The 24,452-nt window shown below is 49.2% G+C and overlaps 2 protein-coding genes across 3 annotated transcripts in view; one reads left to right on the forward strand and one right to left on the reverse strand.

Moving 5' to 3' along the window:
• Positions 1–22,645, forward strand: part of WNT4 (Wnt family member 4) — a 43,385-nt gene extending 20,740 nt beyond the window's left edge. Inside the window, exon 6 of the mRNA XM_038160085.1 lies at positions 1–22,645. The gene's annotated coding sequence lies outside the window, so the exon portion shown is untranslated.
• Positions 22,491–24,452, reverse strand: part of CDC42 (cell division cycle 42) — a 27,543-nt gene continuing 25,581 nt past the window's right edge. For both annotated transcript variants that reach the window (XM_038160088.1, XM_038160089.1), the window contains one exon: positions 22,491–23,893. In XM_038160088.1, coding sequence (XP_038016016.1) covers positions 23,804–23,893 — 90 coding nt within the window. In that variant the 3' untranslated portion in view covers positions 22,491–23,803. The remainder of the gene's footprint in view (positions 23,894–24,452) is intronic.

Consider the following 24,452-nt stretch of genomic DNA (forward strand, 5'->3'; position numbering starts at 1 on the left):
GTGCCCATAGGTGATCTCATAGAGCTACATAAATCACTGCCAGAATTATGTACCTGCTGTTTGCTCACCAAGTCAGTGCACAATGGACTGTGACTTCTTCCCAACAGCATAATCTGAGAAGCCATCAGCTTCTCCAGCTCCCATCCTTCGGTCTGCAAGATCATTTCAACTACCTTCATGTACATCATTGTTTTGCTGGTTAAGAAACAAGAGATGCACAACCCCACAACATGCTAACGAACTGTCAGAAAAATTGCTGTGGCCAGGAAAGGATGTAGGAAGCAGAAGTGCTGCTGCATCTTCCCTCATATCTACAGCTTCCACCAAAGACACCCAGAAGAGCAGCACCTGACAACATCAAATTTATAGCCTCAAAGTCTGCACTTTTCTGAAGAAGAGGCAGATGGTGTATAGAAGTTTATCAGCAAATAGCTCATGAACCCAAGAATTAGAACTTTCAAAAGGGAGTTTTCAGGCTACTTCTGAAAAAAGACAGTCTAGGAATCCTGTTGTACTGCAGCATTTCTTGTTAAGCTACTGTCCAGGAAGTTGTTGCAGAAAATTTAAAGTAGCAGGGTCATAGAGGCCTTGGCTGTAAAACAAGATGTACAAGAATGACCACAGAAATACAGAATATGTTCAGAACAGAGCAGAGGGTCTAGGCACTGTGGTTACTATGTAGCTTAATTTGAAGTGTGAAAAAACATGGAATTCTGGAGGAAAAATAAAAAAGAACATCAGTATTCATGCGGCATCTGAGAATTACCAGGGGTAACTGACCTTGCACAGACAACCTCCATGAGGCCAATACAAAGTGATGGTCTGCCTGCAGCCACTTTCAAGGATACCATGAAGATCACAGAATCACAATGTGGTTTGGGCAGGAAGGGACCTTAAAGCTCATCCAGTTCCACCCCCTGCCATGGGCAGGGACACCTTCCACTAGACCAAGTTGCTGCCAGCCCCATCCAACCTGGCCTTGAACATTTCCAGGGATGGGGCAGCCACAGCTTCTCTGGACAACCTTGCAGAACGATTACACTCTCAAGGGGTCTGGGACCACAAGGGAAGAGTGGGATAGACCAGACCTCCAGGACGCTGTGAAGAAAAGTGAACTTTGAGATGACCATGGGAAAAGGCAGAACAACCAAAGTAAAGAAGCAGCAGTGGAAGCCCTGCAGATAGCTCATCTGAGACCTGACCTGGGGTGAGTACTCTGCTACCTGACCAGCTGAAAAATATTCCATTTAATTTCCATCAAGAAACCTAGCATATGTGGGGAGGGCCTCAGAGCTGAGTTAGATGCAAATTAAATCAGTCCTTTGTGACATTTTTTATCAATAAAGTCACTTCATCATCTCAATTTTCCATGTGACATAGCTAGGAAATGTCAGGCTGATAAGAAATGTCACTGGGGTTATGGTGAATTTGGAGCCTCTGCTCTGGGGAGCCTGCAGGTTCAGGAAGTCAAGGCATCAATTACTCATTGGCCTTAGATTTTTTCTTTCACCTTCTCTTGGTTAGAGAAGCTGGTGTCTGTCACTGTACCTGTAAACCTCACAAAGTTTGGAACACAGTCCTGGTCTCCTTGGTGAGTGCCAAAGTGCAAATTCATAAGTGCCACGATAAGAAAAGGCACTTATGGAATGGGAAAGCATCTTCCAACATCATGGCTGTGAGCTGCAATCCAAGAGTTTTGTCAGATGAAGATGCTGGAGGCAACAACATACCATTTAGGGGAGCAGAGGTGAGGATGAAGATGTGGCTGAGGAGGCTAACAGAGATTTCAGAGCTGTCCAGGCAGAAGGCTCCAGGCAGAGGCAGTGGTGGAGGTGTTGCAACTTCCCCAAGCACTCTCTGAGTTTCTCACCCAGCATGAGCTGGAAACGTCCCAGAACCAAGCAAACAGCCTGGAAAAAGTTGATCTCTGGGCTAGTGGGGATGCCTGAAGAGCAGGTGAAGACAAGGTTGTAAAAGCCAATTAAGAGTGAAGGCAGCGGGATACATCTATTTTAAATCTTCCTGCATGGCTCTGCCACAGTTTAAGAGCAGCCCTTTGGAAGTGCCCAAGCTCTCCTAGCAGAGCACTTTCCCAGCTGCATCCCATGCATCTTCCCGTGGTGTCAACATTCTCTTGCCCACATGCTTCCCTATGAAGAAAACCTCCTCATACTATGGAGGCAAGAGCAGAACCACCTGGTTGGGCAGATGGAAAACAGTTGTTTCAGCACTCCTGAAGAAGTGCTCAGCCCACCAGAGATTTGAGGGAAACCCAATTCTGCCATGGGGCTGAGCACTCACAGCACACTGAGGAGGAAGCAAAGGATGCAGCACTCAGTCAGGAACGGCCCTGGGTGTTCCACAGGTCATCTGAGAACAAGGGCTGTTCAGGGACGTTCTGAACACAGTAACAGACTCTGCACATGTTTTTCAAGCCAAACCCAGTTCAGGAGGGTCTGTTCCGCACCCTGATACAGCACAGACCCTGAGCTTAACTCTAAAAGTATAATAAAAAGCCCCTCTAACAGACAAATTCACAATGGTCCTAATGATCCCAACCCCTTTTTTTCCTTCGCAGTAACCAATGGGAAAGCCACCTCAAGCTGGTTTTGCCGCATCCTATTTCTGTCTCCATCTCTCATTTCCTTCTATCCAGTATTACCTTCCAAATTCCTATTCTGATCCTTGGATAATTCAAGCATATTGCATTGCTGTACAAACTGTGTTATTTTATCCCTTTCACCTGCCACTTCTCTTTTAGATAAACACTCATAACTCCCAACATATCACTTTAACTCTTTGACTGTCACTAGAAATTGAACCAGCTGAGACTTTCACAGGGGAAATTCTTTCTTCTCCTTTTCTTCTCTGTTTTGTGTGTTAAGCCAAGCCAAATCTTACTTGCCTTAGCAGTGTCTTCAGATAATTTTACTTAAACTCTGCCTAATAGTTTACCAACTTCTGGCCCTATTGCATCTGTCTAGGCCTCACTTGTGGTAAAGCTGTCTTAATCACAGCTTCTTGTTGAGACCTACTTGTTTCTTGTTCCAGCCATCACCTCTCAGGATGTGAAGGCACTGAGCTGTGCACAGGATATGAGATTCAGATATATGCACACCCCCAGTATATCTCAAACCAGTTTGCTATCCCAATGCAGTGAGCATGGACAGCACCATGGGCAGGAGCTGAGCAAAACACTCCCAAATTAGAAGCATTTTCCTGATGCTCCTCCCACACCACTGCCATCACCCAAAGTCCAGGCCTGCTTCATCCTTGCTGTTGGATCTGAGATCAAAGATGCTCCAGCATCACATCTTGCAAATCAGCAGAGTTCAGGCAAGCCACCAACAAGCCATGGTGAAGCTGGAGAATAACAAACACAGCAAGCAAAGGGAAAAAATTGCAAGCTACAGTTCCCCTACAAACAAAAAACAGGAGCACTTCACTCCTCATCCTGACATCCATCACCCTGTTCAGTTTCTTGGGCTTAGTTGGGCCTGCACTCCTCAGGACCTAGATCCACCTCCTGTAACCATGGGATCAGCTAAATCATCTCAAATCCTTCAAAACATCTAATCCACTCTGTCTCCCCAACCTTAATCTGTTTTGTTTCCCCCAACTTCCTTCAGGACATAGGATCAAAGGGGGTTTTTGTTTGACTTTGCTAAAGCAGGGTTTTGCTTTTGCCTGCAAAACATCCTGCTGCATATCCTACTTTGACCAAGTGCTCCTCACTGCTTGGCCACCACAGCCAGCAGCCTGGTCCTCTGCCTCCCATGCACTACTACCATGTCCTCAGTTTGGATGCCATCCCAGTCCCAAGGGGCTACAGAAACATGTCATGTACAAGGCACGTGGGGTGGTGAGGAGAGAAGAGACTTGAGCACAACTTTTCTGCTCTCATGAGAAGACATCTCCTGACATCTATCAGTGGATGCTGTTACCTTCTTCCAGGGCTACCGTCACCCATCTTTAGTCACCATTTCGAGGAAAAGGACCACAGCATGAAGGTCTTAGGAGGTCCCACACTAACCATGGACCTTCTGGCCTGAGCACTCTGCCATGAAGCGCACATATTTGCATCACCTTCTCACCAGCACCACTCCAAACCAGATCTCAGGGTCTAACAGTAGGACCAGATGGACTACAGCTGTGCCATGAGGGATGGCTGTTTGGAAACAGCTCACAAATCAGGGGGGATCCCACAGCGCTCTGAAAACTGCTGCTGGCTGCTTTGCCATGAGCCTTAAAAGGCTGCTGGGAGGTGCCTGGGTTAACAGGGCTGCTCCACTGAGATCCTCTGGCTCAGCCAGGGTCACTCATGATCTGTGCCACAATGCCTCTCTGAGTCATCTGTTTCCTTCCAGTCACTGAAAATGGCCTCAAAGTTTTTACAGATGGTGTTTAATCCCCATTTGGACAATAGGTGTTTGGACTTTTAAAGGACAATTACTGAAGGAAAGCAGGGGCAGGGAGAGAAGGGTGGGAAAGGACACAGGCGGGATGACAGGATGCAGGCCAGCAGGGCAGCAAGCCAGGCAGGGCTAAACATCCAGGAGGGATGGAGCCACAGGACAGGCATCCTGGTTTAGCCCACAGAGGCTCAAAAGCAACAGTCAATGCTAAATCTCAGAGGCATGAGGACCAAGGGACCATGCCCACCCCAGAGACCTGAGTCTGCCTGGGGTTTTCAGTCCTTTACCTGGCACAGAGCCCTCTCCCCACACACTGCCCTGGGGTCAGCATGCCTTGGCTCAGCAGCATGGCTGCATGAAAGATGGTGGTAGGGTTGGTGGCCTCTTCCGAAGGCCAGGATAGCACCTGGTAGCACCTCCTCCTGCCCTAGATCCCACCCAGCTCTGGGAAAGGACATCCCCTCTCACCTGGATGGACAGCTGATGCTGCAGGAAACAGTGGTGAAGCTGACCTGCTCAAAGGGGGATGGTGGCGTGTCGAGCCTGCAAAGGTAAATGTTCAGCAGCCCACAACCAGCATCCAGCGTTTGGATGCTAGCATGTCTGGAGGTCCCAGAAACGCTATGTACAACACACAGGGTGGTGCTTTCAAGGCCTCTCCACTCCTCCTTGCCCTCATCTCAGCTGTGCTCATATTAAGGTGAGGGCAAGGAGGAGTGGAGTGAACTCTACCACCACCCTAGCACTGAAGCTATGGTAGGGACCAGGTACAGTGGAAGGACAGGAATGGAGGGGGTCAGCTCATGCTTGAGCAAGGGAGAAGCCCTTCTGTGGGGCAAAATCCTCCACTCCAACCAGTGTGAGCACTGTGGAACTTAAAAACAACCGTGAGAGCAAACCTGGGTGAGCCAATGCAGGAAGAACCAGCAGGGCTTAGCATGGGGATTTGGGGCTGGGAAAGCCTCTTGCCCACCAGTTCTCCTCTCCATCCTAGAAGAGATGATGTGCAGTAGGGAAGGGGGTTGCTCTCTCTCCACCATAAACAGAGCATCACATCTCCATACTGAGGCTCCTGAGAAACAGGGTCACAGCCAAAACACCTCCACTCCCTGCAGATTCACTGGGGCTCGTGTAGCCAGGAGAGATGAGATACCAAAGTCCTGAGAATGCTGAGCAAAACAGCATGGGGCCAGCCTTCCTCCCCAGCCATGCTTGCTGTCCCTATCATCCATCTGTCTGACACAGCCCCACACTTCTGAACCAATTAGCAGCTGAATTGAATTAATTCCTAGCATGCTGGGTCCAACACAAACAGCACAGGCTGGCCCATGCCCCACACCTCCATGAATTTTGGAGGGCCTGGGTGTGCCTGCCAAGAGCAACACAAATAACCCACTGCTTCTCCAGGTTAAGAAGCGGCCCTGGAGGACTGGAGCATGATGGCTGAGGCTGAACTCTGCTGCCGGCTTCTACGCCCACAGAAAAGCAGCCTCTGTTAACCGGTGGGTCAGGAGGGAGGCAAGTACAAGGGTCCATGTATGCCGTGCCTGTCCCAGGGGCCTGGGGAAGAGGCGTGAGGGTGGGGGGCAGGCAGCAAGGGAACCCCGAGCCAGGGCACGGGGGTAGTTCATAGAGAAGGTACTTGCAAACGGCACCTGCAGGGTGTTTATCAGCCTGCCAAGGTTCCAGCAGCTGAAATAACAACTTGGGGAAAGGGGGAAAACACTGCTGGGCCCCCTTGCCCGAGCCATTCTTGGCTAGGCTTGCTGGGATGCAGGCCAGTGGGTCACCACAAAGATCAAGGCATCCCCTCTGGAGCCAGGGATGTTCCTGGGCTTGGTGACAGTCCCTGGTAGGGTTTTGGGACTACTCAGCCAAGACCTCCTGCTCATGTTAGAATCACTCAATGCAGCAGCACAAGCAGGGTGGACAGGCTTTTCTGAGGCACATCATGATTTTGGATGAAACAGGTTAAAACCAGGCCCCTCCTCTCCAGGGACATCATGTGACAACGAAGGGACTCAGGCTGCTCTCCAGGAGACTGACAGCTGAGGACAGGAGGCACAATGGCAGCAAACCCTGCCCCTTGGCATGCCAGCCTGCATCAGGCCAGCTCTGCTTGGAGCCATTTGGCACCAGGCACTGTGCAGCTGCTGCCAGGCCAAGATGCCAGTCATGCATCCCCAGCAGGTCAGAGCTGCCTGTCTGATCAAGTGTGTTGAGACAGCCACACGGTAGCAGCCGGCACACACCAGAGCTGGCACACCAGGAGATATGTTGGGAGCAGTGTGGGAGAGAAGTCAGTGGGCTTATGGTGATGCTGAGAACTGCGTCTTGCCTGCGATCAGCAGGCACTGGGGATCCCAGATGGCATCAGAGAAGCTGTAATCCCAGTGTGCCATCCTCCTCACCTTTCACTATATTGGAGCTGTACTTAGCCTACCCAGCATCCATGGCAGGACATGGCCAGGATCATGCTGCAGTCATCTGCTGGAGGAGAGATGAGAGCTATGTCATCAAGGAGCATCCTCCAATTCACATTTCCCATGTATGGCCAGGGACAAGCCTCTCCTTCGGTGGGGTCCCTTCAAATACACTTGGACAGGCAGGGGCTTGCTGCCCATCCTCCCCATACTCCCCAACCAGCTCCATGACCAAACAATGGAGTAATCATGACACCCTGAAGAGCTGGGTTTAGACAGCCCATGTGGACACTCTGCTGCTGTGTCACAGGGTCACAGTGCACACACAAGCCCTTGGCCCACATACACTCAGTTCTCTGCCACGAGCCAGGGTCTGTCCAGCCCCTCTTGCAGCACATGGCCAGGAATTCACTCCAGTGTCCAGGCTCAGGAGACATTTCCACCCACACAGTAAAATCACAGCTGCTGCCCCAAGGGGGTAATGGAGAGGTCCAAAGTTAAGCTGTTAAGCTCCCGTCTGTGTGGAGCCTTAAAGCTGTCGTGTCATCCTGGCGAGGAATCCCCATGCTGGAGCACCTGGTGGCATTCAACAAACTGTGCCTCAGTGCAAGCATCCCAAGGACTAGGGGTTCTAGCACCAGAAGGGCCCAAAGGCTGCCAGCAGGCAGAAAGCAGCCCCTTTACCACCCCCGCCTAGCCCTTGGGCTCACTCCTATTGTGCCTGTGGGTACCCAGAAGCTTCCAGCCCCATAACGCATCTGCAAAGACACAGAAGAGGAAAATGTGAGGCAACCAGGGCATAAGCTGGCAGATGGATCAGGGTTTGGAGGTTTGACAGTGGGAGAACCAGACCACTATACCTGGCAGGACCAAGCTCTTCCTGAGCATTTACCCAAGGCATATGGGCTGGGAAGAAGAGCCGAAAAGAGGATCTGGAAAATGAGGCCTGCCAGCCTGACCGCGGAGCAAATCATCTTGAGTGCTATCACACAGCACATACAGGACAGCCAAGGGATCAGACCCAGCTAGCAGGGGTTTAGGAAGGGCAGGTCCTGCTTAACCAACCCTTCCTCTTTTTATGACCAGGTGACTCACCTAGGGAATGAGGGGAAGGCTGTAGAGGTCTACCTGGACTTCAGCAAAGCCTTTGACATGGTCTCCTATGGCATACTCATACATATGGGAAAGCTGGCAGCCCACAGCTTGGACAGGTACATCTTCACTAGGGGAAGGTGAACTGGCTGACAGCCAGGCCCAGAGAGTGGTGGGGAATGGTGCTTCATCCAGTCGGTGGCCAATCACTAATGGTGCCCCCCAGGGATCAGTGGTGGGCCCAGCCCTGTTTAATATATTTACTGATGATCTGAATGAGGTGATCAAGTGTACCCTCAGTAAATTCATGGACAACACCAAGTTAGGTCAGAGTGTTTATCTACTGGAAGGTAGGAAGGCCCTGTAGAGGGACCTGGACATGCTGGATAAATGGGCTGAAATCACTGGCATGAGGCCAAGTGCTGAGTCCTGCTCCTTGGCCACAATAACCACATGCAGCACTACAGGCTGGGGCAGAGTGGCTGGAAAGTGGCCCAGTGGAATAGGACATGGGGGTGCTGGTCAGCAGCAGCTGAACGTTGAGTCAGCATGTGCCCAAGAAAGCCAAGGTGGCCAAGAAAGCCAATGACATCCTGGACTGTAGCAGGAATAGTGTGGCCAGGAGGAGCAGGGAAGTGATTCTCCCCCTGTACTGGGTACTGGGAAGCCAAACCTCAAGTGTTGTGTCCAGTTCTGAGTACCTCAATTCAGAAAGGACATTGAGGGGCTGGAGCAGAGAAGAGGAGCAAAGCTGGTGAAGGGTCTAGAGCACAGGTCCTGTGAGGAGCAGCTGAGGGATCTGGCGGGGCTCAATCTGGAGAAAAGGAGGCTCAGAGGGGACCTTGCTCTCTACAACTCCCTGACAGGAAGGTGTAGCCAGATGGGGGGTCAGGCTCTGCTCCCAGGCAACCAGCCCAGGAAGGTGGTAGAGTCACTGTCCCTGGAGATGTTTACGGCACTAAGTGCCATGGTCCAGTTGACATGGTGTTCATAGGTTGGACTCAATGATCTCAGAGGTCTTTCTAACTGATTCTGTGATTCTGTGGTTCAGTGTCTTCTCAGTGTATTCCAGTGTGCCCAATTGCTGCTGCCATATCCCCAGGGTCTTTTCCTCAGCAGGGTGGACAAGAGAATGAAGGAAGCCATATGTACAAAACATGGACGGAGATTGTGTATACAAATGCCACAGCAGTGGCAGCTTATTTTGGGAATGTTGTGTAGGCAGCTGAACTCCTAGGACATCTACCCTTCAGATTCTCACCCTTCCCATGCAAGGCCCTCAAAGACAAGGAAAGAGCCAGGGACGCAGAGGAATAAACCTCCGAAAGCCATGACTGAACAGAGTCTGCTCCAAACTCCAGGCCAGCTGGAAATGACCCAGCACACCATGGCAGCAGCAGTGCCACAGAGCAGACTAACCCAGCATTGCCACAGTTGCAGACAGAATGATTTCCTTGGAATTACGGCCTTACTGCAACCACTGCTCAGGCTGGTGAGAGCTTAGAAAAAACAATGTTTCCGTTTTGTTTTGGTTCCCCAGATGCCAGCTCCTCCCCAAAATAGAGGAGAACCTCCCAGCCAGAGATGCCAATATAGGGCCAACCAGCCAGCTGGGTGTCAACATCTGGTGTTGGTTCTGTTGGGAGTGTCTGGTCCTTCAAGCTTTGACAGCACCTGTAGTGACCAAAATGATCCTTGTTGTCACTGCAGTGACATCAGGACAGATTCCTTCTGCCCATGCTCGTGCCTTCCAACCAGCCCTCAGGAAGGAAGCATGCAAGGAGCCAGAGCTGGCAAGCTCACCAAGCAGATTCAGGGGCTTTTTGGATGGGACAGTGTCAAAAGGTTGACAGAGCCAGTTGCATAGTAGAGCTCTGGTTCCCTGAGCTGTTCCCAGGAATGAAAATACAACACAGACATTCCCAAATCAGCACCCTGGTCCCAAGACATGCCCATGGGTCACTGGAGTCAGCAGTAGCTCCTCCAGTGTCACTTGCTTTCATGTTCCCCCTTTATTCATCCTCATTTTCCAAGACTTCAGGACCCAGTGTTGGTCTTTGGATACATGCATCACAGATGCAAAGCTCCAGAATTGCTTAGGCACCCAGGAGGGAGCCTAGATCCCCCCAGCTTTCTTGGTGTGCCTTGGGGGTTGGTGCTGACAGACAAAGGGGTGTGGCAATTAACATACAGCACATGGAGTCTCCCCTACAGCTCCAGCTGTGGCAGGACCTGCAGGGTGCACTATGCTTTCCAGCACTTCCTGGATTGCTTTTCCAGCAGCTCCTAACTCCACCCAAGACAGTAATAAAAGGCATCTGGCACATTGTCCTGGTTTAACCCCAGCCAGCAGCCAAACCCCTTGCAGCCACTCGCTCACTCCCCCAGCAGTGGTATCAGAGAGAGAATTTGAAGGGTAAAAGCTGGAGAACTCATGGGTTGAGATAAAGACAGCTCAATAGGGAAACCAAAAGCCAGCACACAAAGAAAAGGAATAACATGGCTATAGCTCAGAGGCTTCATCACCCGTACACAAATAGATGTCCCTACTCAGAAGCAAGGGACAGGCAAGAAATGGACTGGAAATCTGGCTTCACTCATGACACCTATGGAGAGCACACCTGAAATAAAACCAGGGCACTGGGACTGAGCTGTGATTCTACCAGGCAAGGCAAAGGTGGGAGTCAGACTTACCTCCACCTGCAAACAACCACCACCTTGGCATCACTGCATCAGCAATGAACCTCTAAGTACACAAACAAATCCTTCCACAGATTTAAAGGTGGGAAAGGGCACTGGACATCATGTTGGCTGTAATGGCATCGTAGTTGGCTCAAAATGTTTTCAGCAGCTGCCATCACCCTAGAATTCCCCTCAACAGAGATGGTCAGTGCTCCATCCCCTTCCAACCCTAAAACTCTGCCTTAGAGGCAGTATCCTCAGTCTCTGTGCTTCAGGAAGGGAGGCCACAGCCTCGGCTAACTCTCAGTAACACAGCAGTGGTGTCTGCCATTTCTTGCTCCCTTCATCAGGATGGCCCCCCACAGGACAGGAGCAGCAGGGGGAGCAAGCAGCACCCTCAGCTCACAGTGTGTTGTGACAAGTTTTAAATATCACAAAAGTAAATTGCACCTTCTGCAGATCTGGAGCCCCCTATGCAAACTTGGTTATCTTTACAACCAAAGCTGCAATCTTCCTGAGAATGAAATCAGGTCTGTTAGACCAGGACTATTGTTTTCTAACCTAAACTGCTGTAGGTCACAGGAGGGGAGAGGAGGCAGAGATCCATGATCATCCATTGTCTGGGTGGGCTTGTTAGAAACAGTTTGACAGATTAACCCATGTTGGAGCCAGGCTGAAGCCAAGGCAGGATGAAACTAGAGGGGAGCAGAGTAAGAGGAAGACAGTTGAAGGAAGGGAGACTGAGCCAGGAATCAAACTGCAGAGGCAGAGCCTGCACCATGCAGTGGGCAGGGACCCCAGGAAGGACCAGGGAAAATGGCTTTAAACGGAAAGACAGAAGGTTTAGATGAGGCATTAGTGAGAAATTCTTCCCCATGAGGGTGGTGAGGCCCTGCCACAGGTTGCCCAGAGAAGCTGTGGCTGTCCCTGAAAATGCTCAGGGCCAGGCTGGATGGGGATTGGAGCAACCTGGTCTAGTGGAAGGTGTCCCTGCCCATGGCAGGGGAATGGAACAAGATGAGGTTTAAGGCCCCTTCCAGTCCAAATTAGGATTACTGTGAAAAAGCAGATGCCCATAGCACTATGTGAAGGCTTTTCTGCATCCACTGCCAAGTTCATCACCGAAGGGTGGCACAAGTACTATACGCACTCCACAGGTCCCACTAGCATTGTGGACACACCACATGGCCCAGACCCTTGTCTTTCCTACCAGGGTTACAAATGTATCTGAACATACACCTCAGTCAGACCACATCATCCCAGGCAAATTATGCCCTATTCTACCTTCATACAGGACTAAGGAACAGGACAGGCTTGATCAGGGCATGAGGTCAAAGCTCACATGTCTAAAGGCCCGTCAAGCAACATAATCCCATCTTCAAAGTAATACTGCTGTCTAATCATGGGAGCTGAGCTCCAGCCAGACACCACAGCCAGGTTTTCAAAGGTATTTCAGTTCTTCATCATACAGATTAAAGTCTGGAGGGATTTTCAGAGGCACCTTAGTACATGCATCCATCACGTTCCTGAATTATTCAGGCATCTCAAAAGTCTCCTGCTCTGCTGCAGCAACAGCCATGTCCCCATGTTCCCTGGCCAGTATCTGTAACTGGTAGCAGCTCTTCCATGTCCCATAAAACCTTGGTAGACTCCAGCTTCATCACTCTCAGCAGACAGAACACACTCCCACTCTTTCGCTGAACCACAAAGGAAAAGCCCCAGCCTGGAAACTCAAGTGGCGCCTTCCGTTCATGCTAGAAAGGCAAAGGGCCCAGGAGCCAAAGATGAGGAGAGGAACTGGTCTGCTGGCAGTGTACTCCCTCAGACAGGTTTGTCCTGTCCAACTTATAGCAGTTTCTTTGACCAAAGAGGCCAAAACACCCCAGGTTCACCAGTGCTAAAGACAACAGGGGACAGCACTGAAGAGACATCTAAAGAGACTGGGTGTCTGGGAAGCATTCTACCCACCCCGGACGATGGAACACCCTAAGCAGGAAGGCATCCACAAGGATCATCGAGTTCAGCCCCTGAGTCTGCACAGGACATCTCCAACAATCCCACCCGGTGCCTGAAAGCACTGTTCAAAAACTCCTGGAGCTCTGGCAGCCTTGGGGCTATGACCATTCCCTAGCAAACCTCTTCAGTGCCTCACTGCCCTCTGGGAGAAGAACATCCAGCCTTAAGCTCCCCTGACAGAGCTTCATGTCATTCCCTCAGAACGTGTCACTGGTCACCAGAGAACAGAAATCAGCCCTTGCCCCTCCACTGCCCCTTGTGAGGAAGCTGTGGACTGCAATAAGGTCTCAGATCGGGGTACCCGAGGGGGACTGTGCCCTAAAGCACTCAACAGGGACACAGTGTCAGGGCAGACACTGATGATATGCTTGCTTAGCAGCCAGGGAGACTCAAGGAAACCCAAACTGCTCAGGATAGTCAGTGGAACAAACTATCCCACTAAACCCCCAAGCCTCTGTCCTCTTCCTCCTGGTCCTCTGTTAACCAGGCTGGGTTCATCCGGAGGAAGCCAAAACCAACACCAGCAGCAATGGGAGCACAGCTGAATGTGGCTTGCTCAGCCGATGCTGCAGCTCTGGCACAGCTGTAAACAGCTCAGCAGTTAGTGCACGCCCAGTATTGATGTTACACAAAGGAGCTGGAAATGTAAATGACTACACTGGACTCACAGCCGGGGGCTGCTGGTGCAGATGGCACCAGCAAAAAGAAATCCAACTCCTCTTGGCACTGGAGCCAAGGACCAGGCTGGCCAGGAATGAGCAAAGGCTTTACATGTTTGCCATCTAGTGGGCTGGGAACAAGCTGACATGGGCTGTCCTGAGACAGCCGGAACTCACCTCTGCCTGAGGCACAGCGATGTCAGCCCCCTGATGCTCTGCAGTGCAGGCAAATCAGTGAGGTGGACCAGCACCTTGCAAAGCATCCTGCCAATGAGAGCCCAGCTCTGGGAGAACATGGCTGGGGACAACATCCATCAGGGCAAGGGGGCTGTGCTTATGTGGTGAGAGCCAAAAATCCAGCCCAGGCACCCAACACCACAAGCGGGGTGGGAGTGGGATCTGCTGGAGGGCAGGAAGGCTCTGCAGAGCTATCAGGACAGGCTGGATTGATGGGCTAAGGCCAACTGCACAAGGCCAAGTGCCAGGTCCTGAACTCGGGTCACACCAAACCCAGGCAGTGCTCCAGGCAGCAGAAAAGTCTGGAAAGCTGCTGGGCAGAAAAGGACCTGGGGGTGCTGAACATGAGCCAGTGTGTGCCCAGGTGGGCAAGAGACCGATGGCAAAGCAGGACCAGGGCAGTGATTGTTCCTCTGTGCTGGGCTCTGGTGAGGCCCCGCCTCAAATCCTGAGGTCAGTTCTGGGCTCCTCATGACAGGGAAGACCCTGAGGGACTGGAGCATGTCCAGAGAAGGGAATGGAGCTGGGAAAGGGTCTGGGACACCAGGAGCAGCTGAGGGAGCTGGGGGGTCTCAGCCTGTAGAAAAGGAGCTCAGGGGTGGCACAGTCATCCTGCATGTGACAGGAAATGGAAAACTACCAACTCAAATGCTGGATTTGATACCAGGTAAAGCCCCATAACCAGAGATGGGGACCCCATGATGAGGTTGTCTGCACAGGCCCCAGAGACGCACGTGCTGAGCAGCAGTGAGAAATTCCAGATTATTTCCTGCAGCCAACTCCATCTCCACCTGTTTGCCCACTGCACAGAAGTGACAAATTCCCTTGTTATCCAAACACATCCCAAATCAGTGATCAGCAAAATCAATCAATGAAAGAAGAAGACGCTGTGCAAAACATTTTCAGGTTTACTTTAAGCAGGCTTTAGCTATCAGACAGCACCTTTTTTTTTGCCCTTGTTTGTCATAGGAGACTTATTTTTCTTGAGTTTTCCCTTTTTCTTTTCATTATTTCAAACGAAAGTAAAAAAGGCCTGCAGCCTCATAGCATCCCTGGAGCTTGGGTACTACCACCAGAATCTGTGCAGAAGCCCAGATTTATCTGCCTGAGGCAAAACATACAGCCAGCCAGCCTCACTAGGGCTTGGTGGGCTCATTTCTTTGTCCTGAAATCCAAAAAAAAAACACCCCAGCCCTGCAAATACCATGCCTGTACCAATACCTACCTGGTTTACTGCTGGAGCTCTGCTCTTGGTGTAGAAGAGCTGGGAAAGGCAGCTTCATGGAAAAGGCTTTTTCCTTGTGCTTCAGAGGCAGATCCCTGGAAAGCTGCAAGTTACTGGTGCACACTTCTGTGAGTTGAGCTGAACAGAGGCAACACAGACTGTCCCACCCACAGTAAACCCGGACAGGGAGTAAAGGGTCCCATGTCATACCAGTTGGGCTCACAAATCTCTGATTCGCTCTATAGGAGCCACTGAGCTCCAGTTACTGCCACATAGCAATCCTGGAAAACTGAGCAGAGCTTATCTTCCACCAGGATCCAACCTCAGACAGTCATGGCTGAATCAACATTCATTACCTCACCCTTTGCTGGCTCAAGAGACTCCAGCTCTGAAGTAGAGGTAAATGCCTCCAGGGATCTGGACAAGATGTGGCTGCCCCATTCCTGGAAGTGTTCAAGGCCAGGTTGGACAGGAAAAACCTGGTCTAGTGGAAGGTATTCCTATCCCTGGCAGAGAATTGGAACTAAATTATCTTTAAGGTTTCTTCAAACCCAGACAATTTTAGGGTTCTATGATCTGCCATAACAACCCCCTCAGTTCCTGAGTATCCCCTGACATGAACAGTGACTTCACCAGCCACCTACATATCCCAGCACTGTCACCACCAGCAATGTGCCAGGGATGCTGTGCTCCAGAGTGGGCTGCCAATGTCTCTCAAAGCCCCATGTTGAATAAAAGTAGAGAATAACTACACAACCCCATCACAGCCCATCACCCTACTCTCCTACCTGTGCCTGCTCTGCTTTCCAGAAAACAAAGTGGCTTTTCCTCTGCAGCAGAACCACTCAGACATGGCCAGATCTCAGAGCTCACCAGGCTCACAGGAACCAAGCCTTTTGGCTGCCAGGATGATGCCTCAGCAGTTTCTCAAAGTGATGCCCAGTTCAGACTCCCCACAAGAGAAGGGAAGAAGCTAGAGCAGGTTTCCAGCACAAGCCTTTTTCATGCTCTAAGTTCCCACATATATCCAAGCATCTTCCATAGACTCAGCACAGTCCTGCACCTCCGCAGCACACACAGGCTGGAAGGAAGAAGTTGATTGTATTGCCAGGCCATGGCCAAGGGAGGTGAAACACTCCTTGAGGTCCAAAGCAGTCACTTACCTTGCCTGGAAGACATCAGGTCTCAACTCTTGCAAGCTTCCAATCATTTGAGTTTTGCCCCCACTAGCCTCAGCTGCATTTAAAAGGAATTTCTTCTTACCCTATGCTGTCCCTGGGATATAAGGAAGGTCCACAGCCCAGAATGGCACAAGCAGGTGACAGACAGCCAACAACTCAGGAGCCATCAAGGAGGAGCCCACTCCGCTACGAGCTCGGGGAAGTGCGCAGCATTGTGCTAGCATCTCCAGCTCCCCTTGGATAGCCAACAGTGAAAGGCAGGAGGGAGGAGATTTGGAAAACACATGATCCAAGCCAAGACTAGTTGCAGATCAGGAGCACGGGGCTTTTTGATGGTTCCCACCTGATGGGAAGAACATCATCAAACCAGCAGAAAACTGTGAAGGAGGGGGCAAGATACCCATGGGCTTCACTGCTGCCAGCATCTGGCAAGGGAACCTCTGTTCCAATCTGATCCTCCCAAAACATTCTGGAAGAGCCAAGAGGGTCTGTTTCTCCTGGGGTAAGCTCCCTCCAGCTGTAACTATGTCGTTGGGAGGACAGGGATGTTGTCACAGCTGTGCATAGGACAGCGGCCTAGACTTAGCTCCTATACTACATTCAAGGAAGACGTATGCAGCACTCTGCTTCCGACACCCCCATCCTTCCAGAGCTGGGTGTTGGATTAAGTAACCAACACTTCCCCTCTGTGGAAAGAAATCCTCTCTCCTCCCCATGCAATTACAGGTAGACTTTGGTGAGCACCATGACCCCAAAATAAGCTACACCAACCCTACAGAGTATGTGTCCAACTCTGGACAGGATTTCCAGGGACTGTACAGAGAGGACCAGCACATCCCTTGTATTATGGGGTTTAGGCTTCTCCCTCACACACTGAAAACACCATTTACACAGCCACTTCAGGCCGAGAGTTGCAGCACAAAGAGGCACAGGGGGTGTGAGCAGATGCACATACACTTCCAATGTGTGCAGGCAGCCACCCCAGGCTACCCTACACAACCCTCAGCAGGGTCCTGATTTCTTCAAAACCAAGGAAGAGCTGGAAATTCAAAACTAACAGAAGTATTTTCACGCATACATCAAGATTAAAGGTCAGGAACTCAGTATATATCTAGTTTAATTTTATGTAGTTTATTCCAGCACTAATACTGATGGCAAGAGATTAAAGGTGATGGCAAATCTGTGCTTCAGAGCTCAAGCCCATTTCTTACCAGAGCCCATGAAGATGCCTGATGTCGAGACTTCAGTCTTCGTTTTCCTGCTCCAGAACTCCACCCCCTCACCTTGGAACAGGAGGCCAACTCCCATGCAGGAACCAACCTGTATGACCCTTACAATTGATTCGTTTAGCGCCTCATCAGGCTTTATTAGCAGCCCTGACCCAGGCATCACTGCAGCTCACTCAGGAGGCCCGGATGGCTGCTCGAGTCGAGCCTACCATGTCCCACCCTGCAGGCTCCCTCTCCAAGGGTCGCTCAGCTTCGGAAGGTCCCATTGGCCGCGGAGACTCTCACGAGCATGTGACGCCAGAAACTCGGGCCAAATTCCAATCTCAGCCCTTCTGTCGCAAACCACCAGAGGGCAGCGGGACACGTACCACAGACAAGCACACAAGATGAAATGTTCCACTGCTGAGCATTCCCCTTGCCCAGCTACTGCACCACAGGAACTGAAAAGAGCCCAGCACACAACACACTGCCCTCCAGGTGTCAGGAGCTGCCCTCCCATCCATGCCTCAGGGAAGCACTCTGCCAAGTGGCAGGGACCTGACAGAACACATCACACAGGGCCCGTGTTCAGCTGGTCCTTAGCTCAGAGGGCTCACATTGACAAATCAAGCCAAAAAAACCTCCCTGGCATAAGTCAGAAAATTTACTAACTTCCATGGACCACTACATTAGGGTGTGGTAAGATAAATATACCCCCTTGCTTACTCTGACCCTCTTCCAAAGCCGAGCAGTAGGCAAAGGGTAGCAGCATCAGGATGGGTCTAAAAAAATACACAGACATAAGTCCAGATGCAGATCAGGATTTCCCCTGCCCCTTATCCAACCTCCTCCGTCTCTTCTACAGTCAATTTATTTTGCATTCAGGCTTTTTTCCTAAACCCATGATAAGATGTATCTTCATCTCACCTCACTGTAGCGAGGAATTGGTCAGTCAGCACCAGCTTCCACAGGAAAAAGAGGGAGGAGCCCTGGACTTGCCAGTGTGATTGTGGCAGGGCAGCAGGATCTCTAGCTAAGATAACCTTGTTGTTGAGCTCCAGCCTGAACCAATGCTGCCAGGTTCTTGTGCAATCCTGGACAAGGTTTTTAGGGCAGAAGTTCACAGAGAGCTCCAGCCAACTCCCAGATCATGGTTGCTTTTTACCCAGGCTCAATTTCAGGAAGTGATTCAGCCCATGAAAGGGACAGATCACCAATGGGACCAAGGTGACAAAACCAGCACAAAATCACAAGAGCATTTCAGTAGCTAGAACTTGTTTATTTATAGTTTAATCAGTTCAGGATTATTCTTTGCAGTTTTTGAAGCAGTAATTTCCTCTGTCATGCTTGATCTTTTTAAAGAGCAATAATACTGAGGAATATTCTTCAGAGGATGCAGAGTGTGGGCAGACAGCGGAAGCAAACTAAGACACCTTCCAAGCACAGCACCCCAGAAGCATCCCATGGAAAAGAGTCGGACAGGAAGAGAGAGAAGAGGCTGGTTAACACAAGATAAGGCAGCAGGAAGGCTGGGTCAGGTCAGTGCTGACAATGCTCTTGCAAGTACCACTCAGAGTCTGGTTTTAAAAGGAGGCAGCTGCTGCCATCTGCAAATCGAGACCTAGATGGTGGCAAAGTACCAGAGGACACTGCTGTCTCTTGGAAACGTGAGAAAATCATTGGTCTGTTTTTACTGTGTGCAGCAGCAAGCCACAGAGGCAGCAGGAATAGATCCACCAAGTAAAACCAACCCAACAGCAACATCGAGATTTTGAGAGCCCTTCAAACTCCCTCCAGTTGGGCCCCAATGACCCAAATTCCATTCTCTACTGAAGGATGCTACCCATTTACATTTCACCTAGTGCAAATCTCAATAGCACGCTCCAAAACTACTCTAGGATGTGAAATAGAGAACATAAAGGACAGAAAACTCAAGAGATTTGTACATCAATCCAACGTAACACTAAAGCAGCTCCATAGCTGCATTCTAAGGTCAAATCTCCTTTTTGAGAACCCCTTAGGACAGGAAGGGCAGACACACATCGAACCAGAGACAGCAAAGCACAAAGAGAACCATCCCAGGTCAGATGAACTAACGCAATCCTCAGAAAGCCCTTCAAGGCCACAGTCAACAGCTAACTGGGGGTGTAAGACAGGTTTGTGTAATGCCATGAAACCAACTGCTCAGAAGCCTGGGTGACTCAGTTGTGTTGGGGAAGATGCCATTGCTCCTGAAAGCTCTTTTATCAGAGGTCCTATCAAATGTGCCCATCTCTCTTTACTTGATACCCTCCCCATACTTTAATTAGGGCCACACTATGTATAATGCCCAGCACATTACTGGGAAGGAGAGAGAGGAGAGAAGAACACAGCTGACCAAAGAAGCTGCCTTCTGGGAAAGTTGCAGAGCTCAGCCTGTCTCACTGATCTCTCAAACACTTCAGTAAAGATGACCCTCACTGCATCTGATGTTCAACAGTACCATTTCTTCCATGGCATAACAGTTTTCCATTGCCCCACAGGGAAACAGGCAAGGGAGAGCAAGAAAAGGCTCATGACTCCAACATGACAGTAGAGCACAGGAAAGCTTGGAGAGAAAAAATGGCCACCAGTTTAATACAATCCTAGCACCAGTTGGCATTACAGCAGCCATGCAGTCTATATCTGCACCAGAAGGTACAGAAACAGCAGAATTAGCTGAATCATCTTATATACAGTGGAAAATTTCCACATTCCATTTAAATCAGCAAAGGGAGGGACTGAGGTTAGGGTAAGCTTAAAATTATCCTCTGCTGAGGAAAGCAACTGCTGCCCTGGAGCACTCTTCCCAACAGTAATCAACCTTGGAGTCCAGTGTCTTGGTTTGGATTTCAGGTGCAAGTATGTCCCCTACAAGAGGCAAGGTTTTTCTCCACATTAACTACTTCCATATTCAGTCCTCGATTTCCATATGTCAACTCCATTGACAACAGCACAGTGGGAAAACAAACTGATTCATGCTGTTTGTCACCACAGCACACAGGAGTTTACCTGACACAGCTGTAGTGGGGATGCTCCCACCTACTCACTAACCCTTCTACAGCAGATTTGCTCTCCAACTTCTAACCTTGCACTCTTTTCGGTATTAGCTTGACCCTGAAAAACAGGGTCCGCTAGTTCATCAAGAAAATATTGTGCAAGATGTCCCATTTCCATGCAATGAAGATAACTGTCTCCCTGTACAGGAGCTGATGGAACTGATGTGAAGGACGTGTGGGAACACATAGCTCAGACAGGGAAAAGAGATGATTCCTGCTTTAGAGACAACAACCAGCTGATCAAGTGCCACTTGCTTTAAGTAGCCAACAGAAGCAAGAACATGATTAATATTAGGAACTAGTGGTTCACAATGAGAGCCAACCAAAACCCTCCAATCACAAACTTAATCCTTGTGCAGGAAGAAGTGGCTGTTTAGTAAAAGACTTATATGAATAACCCAAAAATTTTAATAAGAAATCAGTGTCCCAGCCAATAAAACACAAAGCTGCTCTTCAGCCTCTGTGCAGCCCTCAGCTCAAGCTTGATACAATTCTCAGGGATTTTCCCATCAGAGATGTTTGCCCCTTTACACAGGACCCCATTAGCACATGTAAGGCCAAGCTGTACAGGGCTTGGAGCAACCACATCTAGTGGAAGGTGTCCCTGCCCATGGGAGGGGGTGGAATGAGATAGGCTTTCAGGTCCCTTCCAACCCGAACCAGTTTGGGATTCTGGGATTTTATGTAGCAGCTGGTTAAGCAGCCAGTCCAAACCTCATGTCCTATTTGTGTGCATGAGCTGCTGCAGGTACCGCAGTAACCCTCACAGGTGAGAGGACAACAGCCATTAGCCACAAGTACATCTGCAGAAGCAAATCCTCTGTCAGTAACGTGAGGGAATCCCAGCTCACACTACAGACTGGTTTGCCATTCTAGGATGAAAAAAGTGCCACGTATTCCCACCTGCCTCTGAGCCCTGTGCTCTCAAACCCACTAGCTGAAAGTGGCAGTTCCAGAAGGGGAAGCAAATGGTGGATTTGCCTGCTTTTGACACTTTTTCATGCTTTCATACAGGAAGGAAGACAATCACCACGGAGCTCATTCGAGAACCTGGCAAGAGTGAGCACATCTCACACACCTAGCCTCAGACAAACCTCTCCAGCACACTCCAGAAAAAAACAGGCATAGTGTGAAACACCATGAGAGCTGTTTGAGCTTGTTTAACCAGTCACAGGCCCAGGACAGCTATATCCTAGCAGATACAGGGAGCTATCAGACTTCTGCAAAGCTAATGCAACACTAGGAAGAAGGAAACAGCACCACTCCTTGAAAAGTATGTTTTTCCATCTAGCACCTCCTGGATTCCCTCCAGAGCCAAGTTTAACCTTGTGGCCTTGATTCAACAGAACAGACTTTATTGCTTGGCCAAAAGGACTGGCACAGATCAATGCCATGAAGATGTATGCAGAGGGACCACTTAAGGACATATCCAAGACAGAAAAGGCTTGACAGGGTAACCCTGAAGAAGTCATAAGGATTCTCCCTCCACTCCAAAGGCAGTTTCCTGCAGGCAATCCCTTGGTCTTGCTGCTGGCTTTAGACATAGGAATTAGAATTAGCTGTCACAAGGTGAAGAAGCTGTAAGAACAGCCACCAACACATACCAGCATAACCTTCTCCAGGAAGCTCAGAGTTCCAGCCAAACCTCCCCATAGAAGGCAGCAATTATAACTGAATTGCAAAGTTGAACAGCAGCACTAATCACTATGAAAAGTGAAAAAACACACATTTTACACTAAGATTCGGGATTAGAGTACCTAAAAATGAGCTTCTTAAAAGAAAAGTGAGGTTCTTTCTAATGTGTTTTAATAATAAATACAAGTTATTATCAACAGCGTAAGACTTCACTATTCTTCTGGAGCATGAACAAAAAGGTGTGATGAAGTGTGTACAGTTTTGTGATAGGTATGACATCGCTTGTCCTTTTAGGCTTTCTGCTATCCGCCCATGAGTAGGGAACAGAAGAGGTTGAGGAGCCAAATAAACTCCAAAAGCCAGGTTTTACTATTTGGGAGCATGCACACTGAGTATTTCTTTGTTTAAGAACTACCAAACTCTCTTCTTCATGGGGTCTGACAGCAAAGATGCTGCATTAAAGATTAGAGTGATTTTGACAGGACTGAGGCCAGAAGCAGACTGACAAGGATTAAACATTAAGGAAAGACCCAAGATAGCTCACAAGGAGGAGAGAGGGGCTCACAAGGGATAAAAGCCATATTTACAAGTCCTTCACACTCAGAAGAAAGGCAAAGGAAATAACTACCCTCAGGCAGGCTTGTGAAGATACTTTAATACATCTGAAAAGAATGCATATACAAAGAACTTAGACATGAAAAAGCATTGGTTCAACACTAATGAGTCTACAAGAAATTGAAATTGTGGAAGATGGAGAAGATTCCCTAAGTCTTAAAATTTTTTTAATTTGCAAACCAAAATATATTTTTGATAAAATCCTTATTATACTGCAGATGGTCTATGTAGGGACACTGCACATGATCTTCAGGGGTTGGAGCCCCTCTTACAGGTTCAAGGTTACTCATGAGCAAAATGCAGAAAAAGGGGTTCCCTCAACTGGTCCCAATATGGTGTCACACCAAACACCAGAAGCCCCTCCCTGCACTTCTTTTCAACTGACACAGGTCTATCTTTCCACCTCTCCCTGAAGGATGCCAAGCCATCCAGCAAGAGATGCACCATCAGAGCCAGCTCCAAAACCCATTGTAGCACATCCCAGGTCCCTTCAGGGTGTCCAAGCAGCAGTGTATGTGCTGGTCATTGTAAGCGTTTCTCTAATAATTAAGGATTGGCAGAAGGTAGATTCATTAAAAGCCAACTGACCCAGTTAGGCGTGCTTCCAAAGGCGCAGTTATTTCTTCAGCATGAGCCAAAAGATTACGATGGCAAAGATTAAGGAAGAGACCGGCAAGTTAGTCTCAAGTCTGATGGTGCATCCAGAGAAAATCATTCTCCTGTTCCTAAGGCTTTGTAACTTAGAGGATGGGGTATAAATTTATTACCTGCACAGTTAAAAAGCCAGGGCAAAAAGATACAAGGCAACTTCAGAGAAGATGTATTTTCTACAATCCTTCTTAGAGAAGCACCAGCTTGGGACATTTTGCTTTCCTGACTAAAGTCTGCTCATACCCAGGCTGCTGGCTGGCTGCATAACAGCCCTACAAAGTCTAGAAACCAGAGCCAAGTCTTGCCACACCAGCGTAAGGAGCAAGACTTTATTTAAACAGCCTAAAATTAGTCTGTTATAGAAAAAAATCACTGAGCATGCCTTGATGTTAAACAAAAAAAAATTAGAAACAATAAACAAAATAAAAAAAACCTAGTAATGATCAGTGTCTTCTGATAATACATAATTACTCAGAATTAACTAGTTTAAGTGAATTGAGGGGGCACTGGGGAATAAACACTAACATTCTCATCTCACACAGGGATAGTGTGGGGGAGATGGGAGTGCAGGGCATTTGTCATTATTGCAAAAACAAATTTTAAAATTTGAATCTTTAGTTTGATTTTAACATTGCTTTTAGTATGACATCAAACACCATCTTTGCAGAAGGGGCTGTGGAGGGACGTTCATAGCAGCACACACCTGCGAGTCTTCTTCGGCTCCGGGGGTTCCAGGGCAGCCAATATCGCTTCGTCAAATACATTCTTTAGGCCTTTCTGAAAAGGGGCAAAGAGAGAAAGGGGCAGTTTCATTTTTGATTTTTCACACAAACAAAACCCCAGAAAGCCAAGTGGCAGCCACACCCCTCTAAGGACACATGGAGATTTGCCATCCCTAAAGCCTGCCTGCCCAGCGAGGCTCCGTACCACTGCTCTCAGCAGCTTCTGAGCAGAGCATCTCATTTTCAGAAGAAGAAAACTAATCCTCATAGAGCCGACCAATGTGCTTCAAAAGCAGTAAAACACGTGCGCCAAAGTAATTTCCTTAATGCAACTTTTATGAGTAACTGGCTACTCCTATTTCATGTGCTAATGACAAAGTAGAAAGTGCTGCATTCAGATGGAAGAACTCAACCTGGAGCACGCCTGTGACAACACACCCCCGTGTGTCAGTGGAGGAGAGACAAGGTAAGTAAGCAATTATAACCTTGTCCAGTACATGCTCTGGTCGGGCATCCAGCCCTAAACACCCCAGGGTTAGAAGCAGCCAGGCAGAGCCCAGAAAGCTACCATGGCAGCAGAGAAGTCAAGCTGGGGGGAGTAGAGAGGGGTACCA

Source organism: Motacilla alba, chromosome 21, assembly GCF_015832195.1.
Source record: "Motacilla alba alba isolate MOTALB_02 chromosome 21, Motacilla_alba_V1.0_pri, whole genome shotgun sequence".
Taxonomy (NCBI): domain Eukaryota; kingdom Metazoa; phylum Chordata; class Aves; order Passeriformes; family Motacillidae; genus Motacilla; species Motacilla alba.